Source organism: Oryctolagus cuniculus, chromosome 9 (assembly GCF_051225735.1).
Source record: "Oryctolagus cuniculus isolate XC-2025 breed Fujian yellow rabbit chromosome 9, ASM5122573v1, whole genome shotgun sequence".
Taxonomy (NCBI): domain Eukaryota; kingdom Metazoa; phylum Chordata; class Mammalia; order Lagomorpha; family Leporidae; genus Oryctolagus; species Oryctolagus cuniculus.
The window spans coordinates 35,487,348-35,500,564 of NC_142875.1; the positions used below are offsets into that span (position 1 = coordinate 35,487,348).

At 36.9% G+C, this 13,217-nt stretch overlaps 1 protein-coding gene across 31 annotated transcripts in view; it reads left to right on the forward strand.

The window, feature by feature from the left end:
- The window catches only part of MYCBP2 (MYC binding protein 2), a 303,498-nt gene extending 291,716 nt beyond the window's left edge, over positions 1 to 11,782 (forward strand). For all 31 annotated transcript variants that reach the window (XM_051850575.3, XM_051850577.3, XM_051850583.3 and 28 more), the window contains 3 exons: positions 7,206 to 7,313; positions 7,897 to 8,062; positions 10,946 to 11,782. In XM_051850575.3, coding sequence (XP_051706535.3) covers positions 7,206 to 7,313; positions 7,897 to 8,062; positions 10,946 to 11,061 — 390 coding nt within the window. In that variant the 3' untranslated portion in view covers positions 11,062 to 11,782. The remainder of the gene's footprint in view (positions 1 to 7,205; positions 7,314 to 7,896; positions 8,063 to 10,945) is intronic.
- Positions 11,783 to 13,217: the final 1,435 nt, after the last annotated feature.

Below are 13,217 nucleotides of genomic sequence, written 5' to 3' on the forward strand. Positions count from 1 at the left end.
AAAATTCTTCTTGCCTTTCAGAATAGTACCCTTCTGATGTCTTCCTTCCCTTCTAGTCATTTGACTTTAACTCCTTCATTGGGTTCTTTTTATTCACCTACCACTAAAGTATGTGTTTTTCTAGAGCTTTTGCCTAGTACTAACCTAACCTTTGGTGATATCTATTAATCCATGCCTTTCTTTGCCCACCACCAGTCCTGTTATGACCTTCTAAGACATTTGACATATGGATATATATATCCAGTTTTCCATCAGACATTTGAATCCCCCCAGATACTTCAAAGTTTTCACGTCTTGTATTGTATTCATCAACCTTGAGTCTCCTGATGTCTAATCCTTACTTCCAAGGCCTGTCAGTTCTCTCACTAGCTCTCTGCTGAGTCCTTTTTTTCTGTTTCATCTTCAGCAACTGTGATCGTTTTCTTTGGTAATTAATAGTAGCTTTCTTACTGAGCCCGTCTATGGCACCACTAAGGCCTCCATTGCACTTAACAGTGCTACTAGCAGATTAGTATTTCTAGGTCTTGCCCAGTTCTTCAGTTTATAATCCTGTAGCCCCATCTACCTCTACAGCCTCACCTCCCAGTTTGCTGCTATTTACACTCCATGCTTCAAAATAGTGAACAACTTGCATATCCCCAAACTCAACCATGTTTGCACACTCTCACATCTCCAAGCCATTGCCCAGGCCATTTTTCTTCATGGAATGCTCTTTGCTTCTTCACTGTGAACATTTTACTCACTCACCACCATCCCCATATACATAATGCTTATATGCACAGCTAAACCTGTCATATCCTGCTTCAGAATTCAGCTCATATCTCACATCCTCTGTAAAGTACTTACCACCACTGCCACCACCATATGATTTTCTATTGCATACATCCACCACAGCACTCATTATTCTGTGTTATGATTACTGATTAATTTGTCTCTTTGCCCAACTTGATAAATTCCCTGAAACCAAAGACCGTGTTTTTGCATACAAAGACCAATGTTTTTCATTTTTCTTTCTGCAGTACATTTTTGTCTACTACTTCTCACTTACTATGTTCTAAGTTAATTAGATAAAGAATAAATGTGTGAAGGAGTGACTAGATGAAACGTGTGTAGTTCCCCACTGTAATAAACAGAAAATACATCAGTGAATGGATGACTAAATAACATATGATAGCCAAAAACCACTAACGTATAGTTATAAAATTTGCATTGTTAAAATAATACAGTATCATACCCATGTTTAATGTATGCAACATCATAAGTGAATATTGTGCTACCACAGGATTGTCAATCACATGCTTAGGAAACCAGGCAGAGGACAGAGGAAAGTGAAACATCTGGAATAACCTGTAGGCCCCCAAGACCAACTGAATCCGTTTAGGGCCAAATTTAGCTGGTAGATGACCATTTATAACCTTTACATCAATGGAGCCTTTCTTTTGACCTGATTTTCTAGTGTAGATAATAGCTTTATATTGACTCAGCTTGTTTATTCCCAATTTGGATGTAGCTTTTTGACTGTGTGACATTGTGTGCATGCAAATTGTCCCAACTCCTTGGCCTCATTTATTTTGTGCCCAGAGAAAATACAAGTGGCAAATCATCCATCATGATAATTTCATTTATTTGAGTATCTGTATTGGATAGTCTTGAGTTCTTGGATATAGTGTAATCTTATAAATATGAGTAGTATTCCCAACAGAATTACCAGATTTGCCTCTCTTTTTAAAAATGTTGATGTAATTAGAAGGTTCTTAAAATTGATTTTTTTTCCTTTCCCTTTAGCTTTGGTATTGTTCTCCAGTAATAACTTATTTTAGGCTTTTTTTATTTTACAGTACTATAACTTGGGGGTTTCTAAGCATATTTTTCTAAATTACAATATTAAAAGCAGTAAAAGAGAATATGTTAACATTTCAAACTGTGGAAATTACCCAAATTTTGCCCAGAAAAGGCTATTTTTACTTAGTGGTTAATGTATTTATTATCCTGTTCTTTATATTCATTTAAAGCATTGTACCTTCTTCTGTCATTTATTTGAGAGTGAAATGCTTGAGCTCCCTACCATAAGCATGAATCCATCCCAGAAATGCATTACCATTATTTCCTACCCACATTTGCCCTAAGTCAGCATTATAGACATGTACTTGGCTTTGCAAGAGATAACAGACATTTGTATTTTTTGAAAGCTTTTATTTAATAAACATAAATTTCATAGGTACAGCTTTAGGAATATAGCAGTTTTTCCCACCATACCCGCCCTTCCCCCCAACTCCCATCCCACCTGCTACTCCCTCTCCATCCCATTCTTCATTAAGATTCATTTTTAATTATCTTTATATACAGAAGACCAACTCTATACTAAATAAAGATTTCAACAGTTTACACCCAAACACTAAGTATAAAGTACTGTTTGAAGACAAGTTTTACTATTAATTCTCATAGTATAACTAATTAAGGACAGAGGTCCTACATGGGCAGCAAGTGCACAATGATTTCTGTTGTTGATTTAATTTGACACTCTTATTTATGATGTCAGTAAGCACCCGAGGCACTTGTCATGAGCTGCCAAGACTATGGAAGCCTTTTGAGTCCACAAACTCCATCAGTATTTAGACAGAGCCATAAGCAAAGTGGAAGTTCTCTCCGCCTTTCAGAGAGAGGTACCTCCTTTGATGGCCCCTTCTTTCCACTGGGATCTCACTCACAGAGATCCTTCATGATGGTCATTTTTTGCCAGTGTCTTGGCTTTCCATGCCTGAAATGCTCTCATGGATTTTTAGCCAGATCTGAATGCCTTAAAGGCTGATTCTGAGGCCAGAGTACTGTTTAGGGTGTTTGTCATTCTCTGAGTCTGCTGTATGGCCTGCTTCCCATACTGGATCATTCCCTCCTTTTTAATTCTATCGTTGTTAGCAGGCACTTGGTCTTATTTATGTGATCCCTTTGACCATATTCCTATATATATGAACTGCTATACACTTAAAAAAATCACTTTACATAGAAAATGGCAGTAGTATTATCCATCCTAATGGGATTTGGAGCCCCATGGCAAGTTTTTAGTTTTGCCATTAGGGATAAGTCTGTGAGATCGTGTGCCGAACTGTACATCTCCTCCCTTTCTTATTCCTCCTCTTATTTTTTACTGAGATCAATTTTCAATTGGATTTAAATACCTATAAATAATTATGTGTTAAAGGGTTCAACCAATGGTATTAAATAGAAAAAGAAAATAGTAAATAAAAATAAAAATAAAAAAAAATCTGTTCCTTGAAAGGACAAGGGCTGATCAAGTCATTGCTTCTCATAGTGTCAATTTCACTTCTGCAGGTTTTCTTTTAGGTGTTCAGTTGGTTGTCACAGATCAGGGAGAACATATTTGTCCCTTTGGGACTGGGTTATTTCATTAAGTATGATGTTTTCCATATTCATCCATTTGTTGGAAATCACCAGATTTCACTTTTTTTTTTTTTACTGCCATGTAGTATTCCATGGAGTATATATGCCATAATTTCTTTATCCAATCCTCTGTTGACAGGTGTTTAGGTTGATTCCATGTCTTAGCTATTGTGAATTGAGCTGCAGTTAACATGGAGGTGCAGATAGCTCTGTTTTTGCCAATTTCATTTCCCTTGGGTAAATTCCGAGGAGTGGGATGGCTGGGTAGTAGTAGCTTTACCAGATTGCATTCCCATCAACAGTGGATTATGGTACCTTTCCCCCACATCCTCACCAGCATTTGTTGTTTGTTGATTTCTGTATGTGAGCCATTCTAACTGGGGTGAGATGAAACCTCATTGTGGTTTTGATTTGCTTTTCCCTGACAGCTACTGATCCTGAACATTTTTTCATGTGTCTGTTGGCCATTTGGATTTCCTTTTTTGAAAAATGTCTGTTTAAGTCCTTGGCCCATCTCTTTTTTTTTTTAACTTTTATTTAATGAATATAAATTTCCAAAGTACAGCTTATGGATTACAATGGCTCCCCCCCCCCCATAACTTCCCTCCCACCCACAACACTCCCCTTTCCCTCTCCCTCCCCCCTTCCATTCACATCAAGATTCATTTTCAGTTCTTTTTATATACAGAAGATCAGTTTAGCATATATTGAGTAAAGATTTCAACAGTTTGCACCCACACAGAAACACAAAGTGAAAAATACTGTTTGAGTACTAGTTATAGCATTAAATCACAATGTACAGCACATTAAGGACAGAGATCCTACATGAGGAATAAGTGCACAGTGATTCCTGTTGTTGACTTAACACTTGGCCCATCTCTTAAGTGGGTTGTTTGTTTTGTTGTTATGGAGTTTTTTATCTCTTTGTAGATTATGGTTATTAATCCTCTATCAGTTGCATAGTTTGCAAATAATTTCTCCCATTCTGTCAGTTGCCTCTTCACTTTTCTGTTTATTCTCAATTTGATGTAATCCCAGTTATTAATTTTGGGTTTGGCTGCCTGTGCCTCTTGGGTCTTTTCCAAGAAGTCTTTGCCTGTGCCAATATCTTGCAGGGTTTCTCTGATGTTCTCTAATAATGGTGTCGTGGATTAGATCTTTAATCTATATTGAGTAGATTTTTGTGTGAGGTGTGAGGTACGGATCTTGCTTCATATTTCTGCATGTGGAAATCCAGTTTTCCCAGCACCATTTGTTGAAGAGACTGTCCTTGCTCCAGGGATTGGTTTTAGCTCCTTGATCAAATATAAGTTGCTTGTAGATGTTTGGATTGATTTCTGGTGTTTCTATTCTGTTCCATTGGTCTATCCATCTGTTTTTGTACCACTACCAGGCTGTTTCAATTATATCTGCCCTGTAGTATGTCTTGAAATCTGGTATTGTGATGCCTCTGGCTTTGTTTATGTTGTATAAAATTGCTTAAGCTATTTAAGGACTCCTATGCTCCATATAGATTTCAGCATTTTTTTCTAGATCTGAGAAGAATGTCTTTGGTATTTTGACTGGTATAGCATTGAATTTGTAAATTGCGTTAGGAAGAATGGACATTTTGATGATACTGATCCTTCTAATCCATGAACATGGAAGATTTTTCTATTGTTTTGTGTCTTTTTCTATTGCTTTCTTTAATGTTTTATAATTCTCATCATAGGCATCTTTTGCATCCTTAGTTTAGTCCAAGGTATTTGAATTTTTGGTAGCTATTGTTAATGGGATTGATCTTAGAATTTCTTTCTCAGCCATGGCTTTGTCTGTGTAAACAAAGGCTGTTGATTTTTGTATATTGATTTTATATCATGCTACTTTACCAAACTTGTCTATGAATTCCAGTAGTCTCTTAGTGGAGTTCTTTGGATCCCCTAAATAAAGAATCATGTTGTCTGCAAATAGGGATAATTTGAATTCTTCCTTCCCAGTTTATATCCCTACGATTACTTTTTCTTGCCTAATGGCTCTGGCTAAAACTCCCAGTACTATATTGAATAGCAGTGGTGAGAGTGGGCATCCCTGTCTGGTACTGGATCTCAGTGGGAATGCTTCCAACTTTTCCCCATTCAATATGATGCTGGCTGTAAGTTTGTCATAAATTGCCTTGATTGTGTTGAGAAGTGTTCCTTCTAAGCCCAATTTGCTTAGATCTTTTATCATGAAAGGGTATTTTATTTTATCAAACACTTTATCTGCATCTATTAAGATAATCGTATGGTTTTTGTTCAGAAGTTTGTTAATGTGTTGTATCACATTGATTTATTTGCAAATGTTGAACCATCCCTGCATACCAAGGAAAAATCCCACTTGGTCTGGGTGGGTGATCTTTCTGATGTGTTAATTGAATCATTTCGCTAAAATTTTGTTGAGGATTTTTGGGTCTATATTCATCAGGGAAATTGGTCTGTAATTCTCTTTCTCTGTTGCATCATTTTCAGGTTTAGGAATTAAGGTGATGCTGGGTTCATAGAAAGAATTTGGACGGATTCCTTCTCTTTCAATTGTTTTGAATAACTTTAGAAAAATTGGATTTAGTTCTTTAATCATCTGGTAGAATCATCCGGTCCTGGGCTCTTCTTTGTTGGGAGCGCCTTTATTACTGATTTAATTTCCATCTTGGTTATGGGTCTGATTAGGTTTTCTGTGTCTTCATGGCTCAATTTAGGTATGTTATATGTGTTCAGGAATCTGTCCATTTCTTCTAGGTCCAAGTTTGTTGGCATACAGCTCTTTGTAGAAACTTCTGATGATTCTTTTATTTCTGTGGTATCTGTCATTACATTTCCTTTTTCATCCCTAATTTTATTGATTTGAGTCTTCTCTCTCCTTTTTTTTTTTTTTTTTTTTGTTAGTTGGGCCAATGGCATGTCAATTTTGTCTGTTTTTTTAAAAAACCAGCTCTTTGTTTTGCTGATCTTTTGTATTTTTTTATTCAATTTTGTTGATTTCTTCTCTAATTTTAATTATTTCTTTTCTCCTTTCACTTTTGGGTTTGGTTTGCTGTCCTTTTTCTAGATCCTTGAGGTGCAATGATGGCTCATTTGTTTGGTGCTTTTCTAATTTCTTGATGTAGGCATCTATTGCTATAAACTTTCCTCTTAACACTGCTTTTGCTGTATCCCATAAGTTTTTGATATGTTGTATTGTCATTGCATTTGTTATCAGAAATTTTTTGATTTCACTTTTGATTGCTTCTATAACCCACTATTCATTCAGGACCATGTAGAGCATATGAAGCAGTTGTGTTTTTTTAAGACCTCTTGGTCTTACTTTCACTACTTCCAATTCATTGCTATGAATCGAACAGGAATTGTCTCCCCAAATTCATGCAGACTTTTAAACTCCAAAATCTCATATTAGCATTTAATGGATTAATTAAGGTAGAGGTTTGATCTTGCTGCAGTGGCTGGGACGTGGGCCCAGTGGGAGGTCCTTAAGTCATAAGGATCTTGGACAATAGTTCTCAAAAGAAAGTTGATTATTTAGACCAAGTTTGGCCCAACTCTCCCTCTGCTTCCTGGCTCCCTATATACATATCTACTATTGCTAGCCTCTACCTGATGCCAGACTAATGGGACCAACCAGTCTTGATCTGTGACCCCTCAACTGTAAGCCAAAATAAACCTTTTCTTTCCCAAGAATCTCTTCTCAGGCGTTTTAGTTAAAATAGCAAAAAGCTGACTAATACACACTTACAGTGTGTCACTCATGTCAGAGTTGTCCTTTCTCTGCTGTCATCTAAATGTTTTCCTCTTTAGGCCTATTTTGGTGGTGAAGCTCGCTGTGATGCTGAAGCTGGACAAGGGGATGACTATGACCCCAGAGAGCTCATTTGTGGTGCCTGCTCTGATGTGTCAAGGGCTCAGGTGAGCAGAACATTTTATTAAAAAGGATAGTATAGAAACATTAAAATTATATTTTTTAATAAATATAAAGCCAGTATTGTGGAAAGTTAAACCAGGTTTTTTCCCATAGTGTTTTCTGATATTTGTAACACATTGTACTATTTTTTAAAATTATTTTATAGATACATTTCCATGGATGGTATTTTCATTTCATAGTTTTGTTTTCTGTGAAATGGTCACCATATTTGAACAAGGAATTAGCGTATGTGTCACATTTTCTCAAGCTTTTTAGGTTTTCTCTTCTTCAAGCAAATCTTCACAGTATATCTGTACAATTGGGAGAGAGATGAAATAGTATTAAATTTTCAACTTGAAAGACCAGGAAATATTCACAAGGAAATTGAGTAGTTGATGGAGATGGGTTCAGAACATGGGGCTTTTTCCAGACAACTTGGGCTTTTGCAGGCTATGTATGCTCCCAAATAGGAACTAATGAGCTATGTATATGACTATCCCAAGTAAAATTGAAATAGTCTCACTGTAATATTGAATCTGTCTCTCTCTCTCTCTCTCTCTTTTTTTTTTTTTTTTTTTTTTTCTATAGATGTGTCCCAAACATGGCACAGACTTTTTGGAATATAAATGTCGCTACTGCTGCTCAGTTGCTGTCTTTTTCTGTTTTGGAACAACACATTTTTGTAATGCTTGTCATGATGATTTTCAAAGAATGACTAGCATTCCTAAGGAAGAACTACCACACTGTCCTGCAGGTATGCTTTTAATATTTTAAAATCAGAATTGTGATCTCTAAGGGTACTTCAAAAAGTTCATGAGAACATGGAATTTAAAAATAGGGGTTTATTTTGGTGCAGAAACATTTCTGGGGCAAAAAAAATTGGCTTTAAATACATGGAAAAATGTGCATTATAAAAAACCTGTGCTTGGATTTCAAAACATTTATTGTGCCCAAATATTTGTAAATTCAGTTTTAATTCCATTATTCCATGAACTTTTTCCAGTATGCTGACATGTGGCATCTGCTTTTATTTAAAGTTAGAAGGAGAATTCTTTGCTTCATGTGGTGGAAACCCAATTCAAACTAAACTAACTCAAAGAGGCAAAGGGAATTTTTTGACCCCTTCATAAGCTTAAGGCTTTCTCCATGAAGGAGAAAGTCCGGGTGCCCTAGGGTGAGAACAGTAAAATGGTTGCTGTTAGGAATCACTTAATATGCTTCATATCCTCTTATATGGAACTTGTTATTCCTCTATACCAGGCCTCCGTGTGGTGGTGTTCAGTAATAGGAACGATAGCTAATATTTGGTGCAGACTTAAACCATTCCAGGCTAAGAACTTCATAAATACTGTGTGTTTATAGTTTCCCCCTTTTATATCAGAAATGTTTTAAGTCCCAAAGAGGCAAATTAAATGGGACTTCATCCCCCAGTGAACTGGATAAGCTTGTTCCATCTGGTATTTTTCTACCAAAACACTATTAGATTTTACATTTGTTTTGTTGAAAGCCAGCTGTAGAAATCTAAAGCACTGGGGCCGGCACTGTGGCAGGCAAAGCCAGCACCTGATAACAGCATCCCATATGGGTGCTGGTTGTAGTCACTGCTGCTCTGCTGCCAATCCTGCTCCCTGCCATGGCCTGGGAAAGCAGTATAACATGGCCCAGCCTTGCCCATGTGGGAGACCTGTAAGACATTCCTGGCTCCTGGCTTCTGATTGGCCCAGCCTTGGCTGTTGCAGCCATTTGGGAAGTGAAGCACTAGATGGAAGATTCTCTCTCTCTGCTTCTGCCTCTCCTCCTCTCTAATTCTGCCTTTCAAATGAATAAATAAATTTTAATAAAAGAAAAAGAACCTTAAAGCATTGTTCCTATTCCTCCCTCTACTATTAAGCAGAGCCTATGCATTCTAGCATAAACCTAACCTATAGTCCCAAAACACAGTAAAAGCTCCTTGTTTATAAGGAAGCTAAAAATCCTTTTTAGATGAAAGGAAACTCATGGCTTGAAGCACAGTCACATAAGTTCCTCTTTTTTGTTGTTTTTGGTTTTGTTTTAAGATTTTTATTTATTTATTTGAGAAAGAGAGTTACAGGCAGAGAGAGGGAGAGACAGAGAGAGGTCTTCCACCCACTGGTTCACATCCCAAATGGCCACAACAACCAGAGCTGAGCCGATTCAAAGTCAGGAGCTAGAAGCTTCTTTTGGGTCTTCCACGTGGGTGCAGGGGCCCAAGCACCTGGACCATGTTATACTGCTATCCCAGGCCATAACAGGGAGCTGGATTGGAAGTAGAACAGCAGGAACTCAAATTGGTGCATGTATGGGATGCTGGCACTGCAGGCAGAGGCTTAGCCTACCATGCCATAGCACTGGCCTCTTTTTTGTTTGTTTGTTTGTTTTTAAAAACTGATTTATTTATTTGAAAGGCAGAGTAACAAGATGGGAGAGACACAGAGATTTTCTAACAGTTGGTTCACTGCACAGATGGCCTCATTGGGTGGCATGGGCCCAAACACCTGGGCCATCTTCTGCTGCTTTCCCAGGTAGATTAGCAGGGGGCTGGACAGGAAGTAGAGTAGCTGGGTCTTGAACCGGTGCCTGTATGAGATGCTGGCATTAGCAGGCAGCAGGTTTTACCTACTATACCATAATGCTGGCCCCTATTTTCCTACTAATCTCCTTTCAGATATTTAAAAATTATTATTTTTTTTTAATTTCAGTATTTTCTTACTTTATTTGAGAGTCAGAGAGCTACCTTCTGTCAATTCACTCCCCCAAATGCCTGCAACAACCAAGGTTAGAGCAGGCCAAAGGCAGAAACTCGCTGACCTTAGCAGCCATTTGGGGGGTGAACCAATGGAAGGAAGACCTTTCTGACTCTCTCTCACTGTCTAACTCTGCCTGTCAAAAAAAAAAAAAAAAAAAAAAAGGCAGAAACCAGGAACTCAATCCAGGTCTCATATAGGTATCAGGGACCCAATTATTTAAGGTGTCAGCTGCTGCCTCCCAGGGAGCACATTAGCAGGAAGCTGGATTTGGAGGCAAAGCCTGAACTTGAACCCAAGCACTCTAATATGGGATTTAGACATCTTAACTGCTAAGTCAAATGCATTCTCCCAGATACTTTTTTAAAATAATGCTAATAATCAGTCTTCCCATTTTACCAGTGTTTCCTTTTTCTTCAAAAAAGATAGGATAGCATGCCTAATTTATACTTAAATTTGTTTTCATTTACAGAAAAAGTCTCATCTGGAATAATTTTCTGCTAAACTAAATTGAAGGATAGTTATGAACATTTTGATTCATTTCTCTTGGCTTTAAAATGACTCATCTTTTATGTCAGCCACTTATTTATAGAAAATTCATTTATTAATAGAAAAAGATCTGTAGCTCTCAGTGGTTCTCTCTAGGCAGGATGTTATAGGTAAGGGACACAGTTACTGCCTCTGCTATTTGTATCTATTGTGTTGAATTTCTGATGGTTAACATTTTTACTAGTGAGTTAAAGAACCATTAAAAATTTTGAACTCTTTATTTGTATAGCTATAGTCATATTATTGCTTTGAATAAGTTATGAGATTCACATGTCCATGTATATTTATCATTGATTCCTTTGCTTCCTTCAACATTTATATAGGTCCCAAAGGCAAGCAGTTAGAAGGAACTGAATGTCCACTCCATGTTGTTCATCCACCCACTGGGGAGGAGTTTGCTCTGGGCTGTGGAGTGTGCAGAAATGCCCACACTTTTTAGAACACTCAGATCCTTTGTCTACAGAGAGAACAGTTGCCTTCATCCCCCAAGAGGATGCGATGAAGTTTAAACTCTGCTCAGGATAAGGATGGGACCATTTTTACATCCATGAAAATGAACCATTCACAGTGCAAGAAGGATGCCAAATACCATGTACATAATTCTTGCTATGGAAAGTTTCCCTATTATTTTGGTTTATCTTCTTTTGAAACAAGACATCAAACTTGTGAGGTGTTTGCATGTGGCCATTACTGTCATTGGCCTGTGAAGCATTGGACATTTATAGATAATTGATATAATAAAAGAATCGCCACGCCCATGGACTAAGAATGATGCTGGCTTTTAAGCAAAAAAGAAAAATAATCATTGTTTATTGTATACTGCCTTTTTGTAATCCTGTACAATTGCATCACGGGTAGGGAGAAAAAAAAAAAGAGGAATATTCTGGTTTATTTCCTAGACTGTTATTTAAAAAAAATTGTGTTAGGACAGCATATAAATGTAATAAGTATCACACTGTATATAAAGATATCAATGTTTGTCCTGTATAAGAATTACTAAATTACAATGCAGTTTCATTTAAACTTCTAGGTTAAGTTTGAGCCTGAAATTTTAATGAAGTGCAATACTGAGTGTGCCTCATTATCTTGCAGCTATAAACATATTGGAATGTACATGTCAATAAAACCACTGTACATTTTTATACAGTGATAAAGTCTGACACTTGTCTAAGGTATTGTTTTGAGAAACAATATTTAAACACCTTTAAGATCTAAAAATATATCCAGTTTGCCTTGTAAAATTACTTATTTACCAACACAGCACAATCATAATTTTCTTAAGGAAAATAAGAGTAATAAAAAAGTACAGTGTTGAATCTTAGTTAAACTCTAATAGAAGATCATGAATATACATTCACATATGCATAAGCCAGACCTATACCAAAGACAGAAGAAAACATTTTAGAAATTACTCACTGTCTATCTTCTTAACCAATGGCTCTTTGAAATTTTACAAAATAATAAAATCACTAGTCTGTTATCTTTTATAGGCTACAGTTAGGTAGATTTTTCTGCTTTTTTATTTGAGTCATGAAATTGCCAAAGTATTGTTTTATAGCTCATCAGAAGTCATGATATCTATATCAGACAAAAGTTTTGCTCCATTTTATTTTAAATTCCCACTGTTGGAAGTAATTGAAGTTAATTTGTCAATTTTGAAATTATTCTCAAGTTAATAATGTTTGTGTTGAACATTTATGTGAAGATTAAAACAATCTTTGAAAAGTAAGGAACATTTTAAGGAGCAAAGATACAGAGAAAGGCATAAGGAAAAAGTGTACTTTTAAAAACATAGAAAAATCTAGAATGGGATCAAAGAACAGTAAATAGTCTAACTGACAATACTGGCTCAGGGTTGACCTAAAATGTGTTCCCAGAAAACACAAAATTGGTACAGAGACTAAAACTGTTGCTGAGTGAACTCCCCAGAAGACTGAGAGGAGAACAGAGCAAGGCCATGTTAACACATTTGAATGAAACCCACAGGCCACAGCAGTGAAACTGGCTTTCAGAATGCCATCCAAATACGAGACTTTGTGGACACTTGACCATAAACAATATCATCTTGTATCCATTAGCTTTGCTGACCAATTGATCAGCTCCAGTTTGCAATTGTGATGGAAAAGAAGGGAAGCAGGAACTGACTGAGATGGCTTGGGTAGACTGAGCCAGCTCAAGTTAATATTCTAGTTAGTGAAATGGATAAAGCAGCAAAGCTCTAGCATGTGCATTCACAATGACTTTCCCTTACCCTCTTGTATGACAAAGCCATTTTTAATCACAATATCTAGCATCTTAAACAAAAAAAGAAACATTTTAGGAGTGAATTGTGACAATACAGAGGGGCATAGCTGTGACAGGTGTTTGGCCCAAGCATGCTGTACACAAGACCATCCTGCAAATGCTCTGACCTAGCACTCAGGAAGTGGAAAGCAGTCACAGTAGTGGATGTTAGTGGATCTTCCTGGAAAGAAACTTTTTTCCTGTTAGGCTTTCAGGCTTAGGAAAGGCCATTCTCCTTAAACAATTTTCTGTCTACACTGTTTGGACCTGAAGCCTCCCTATTCTATCCATAAGCTAATTAGGTAGACATGC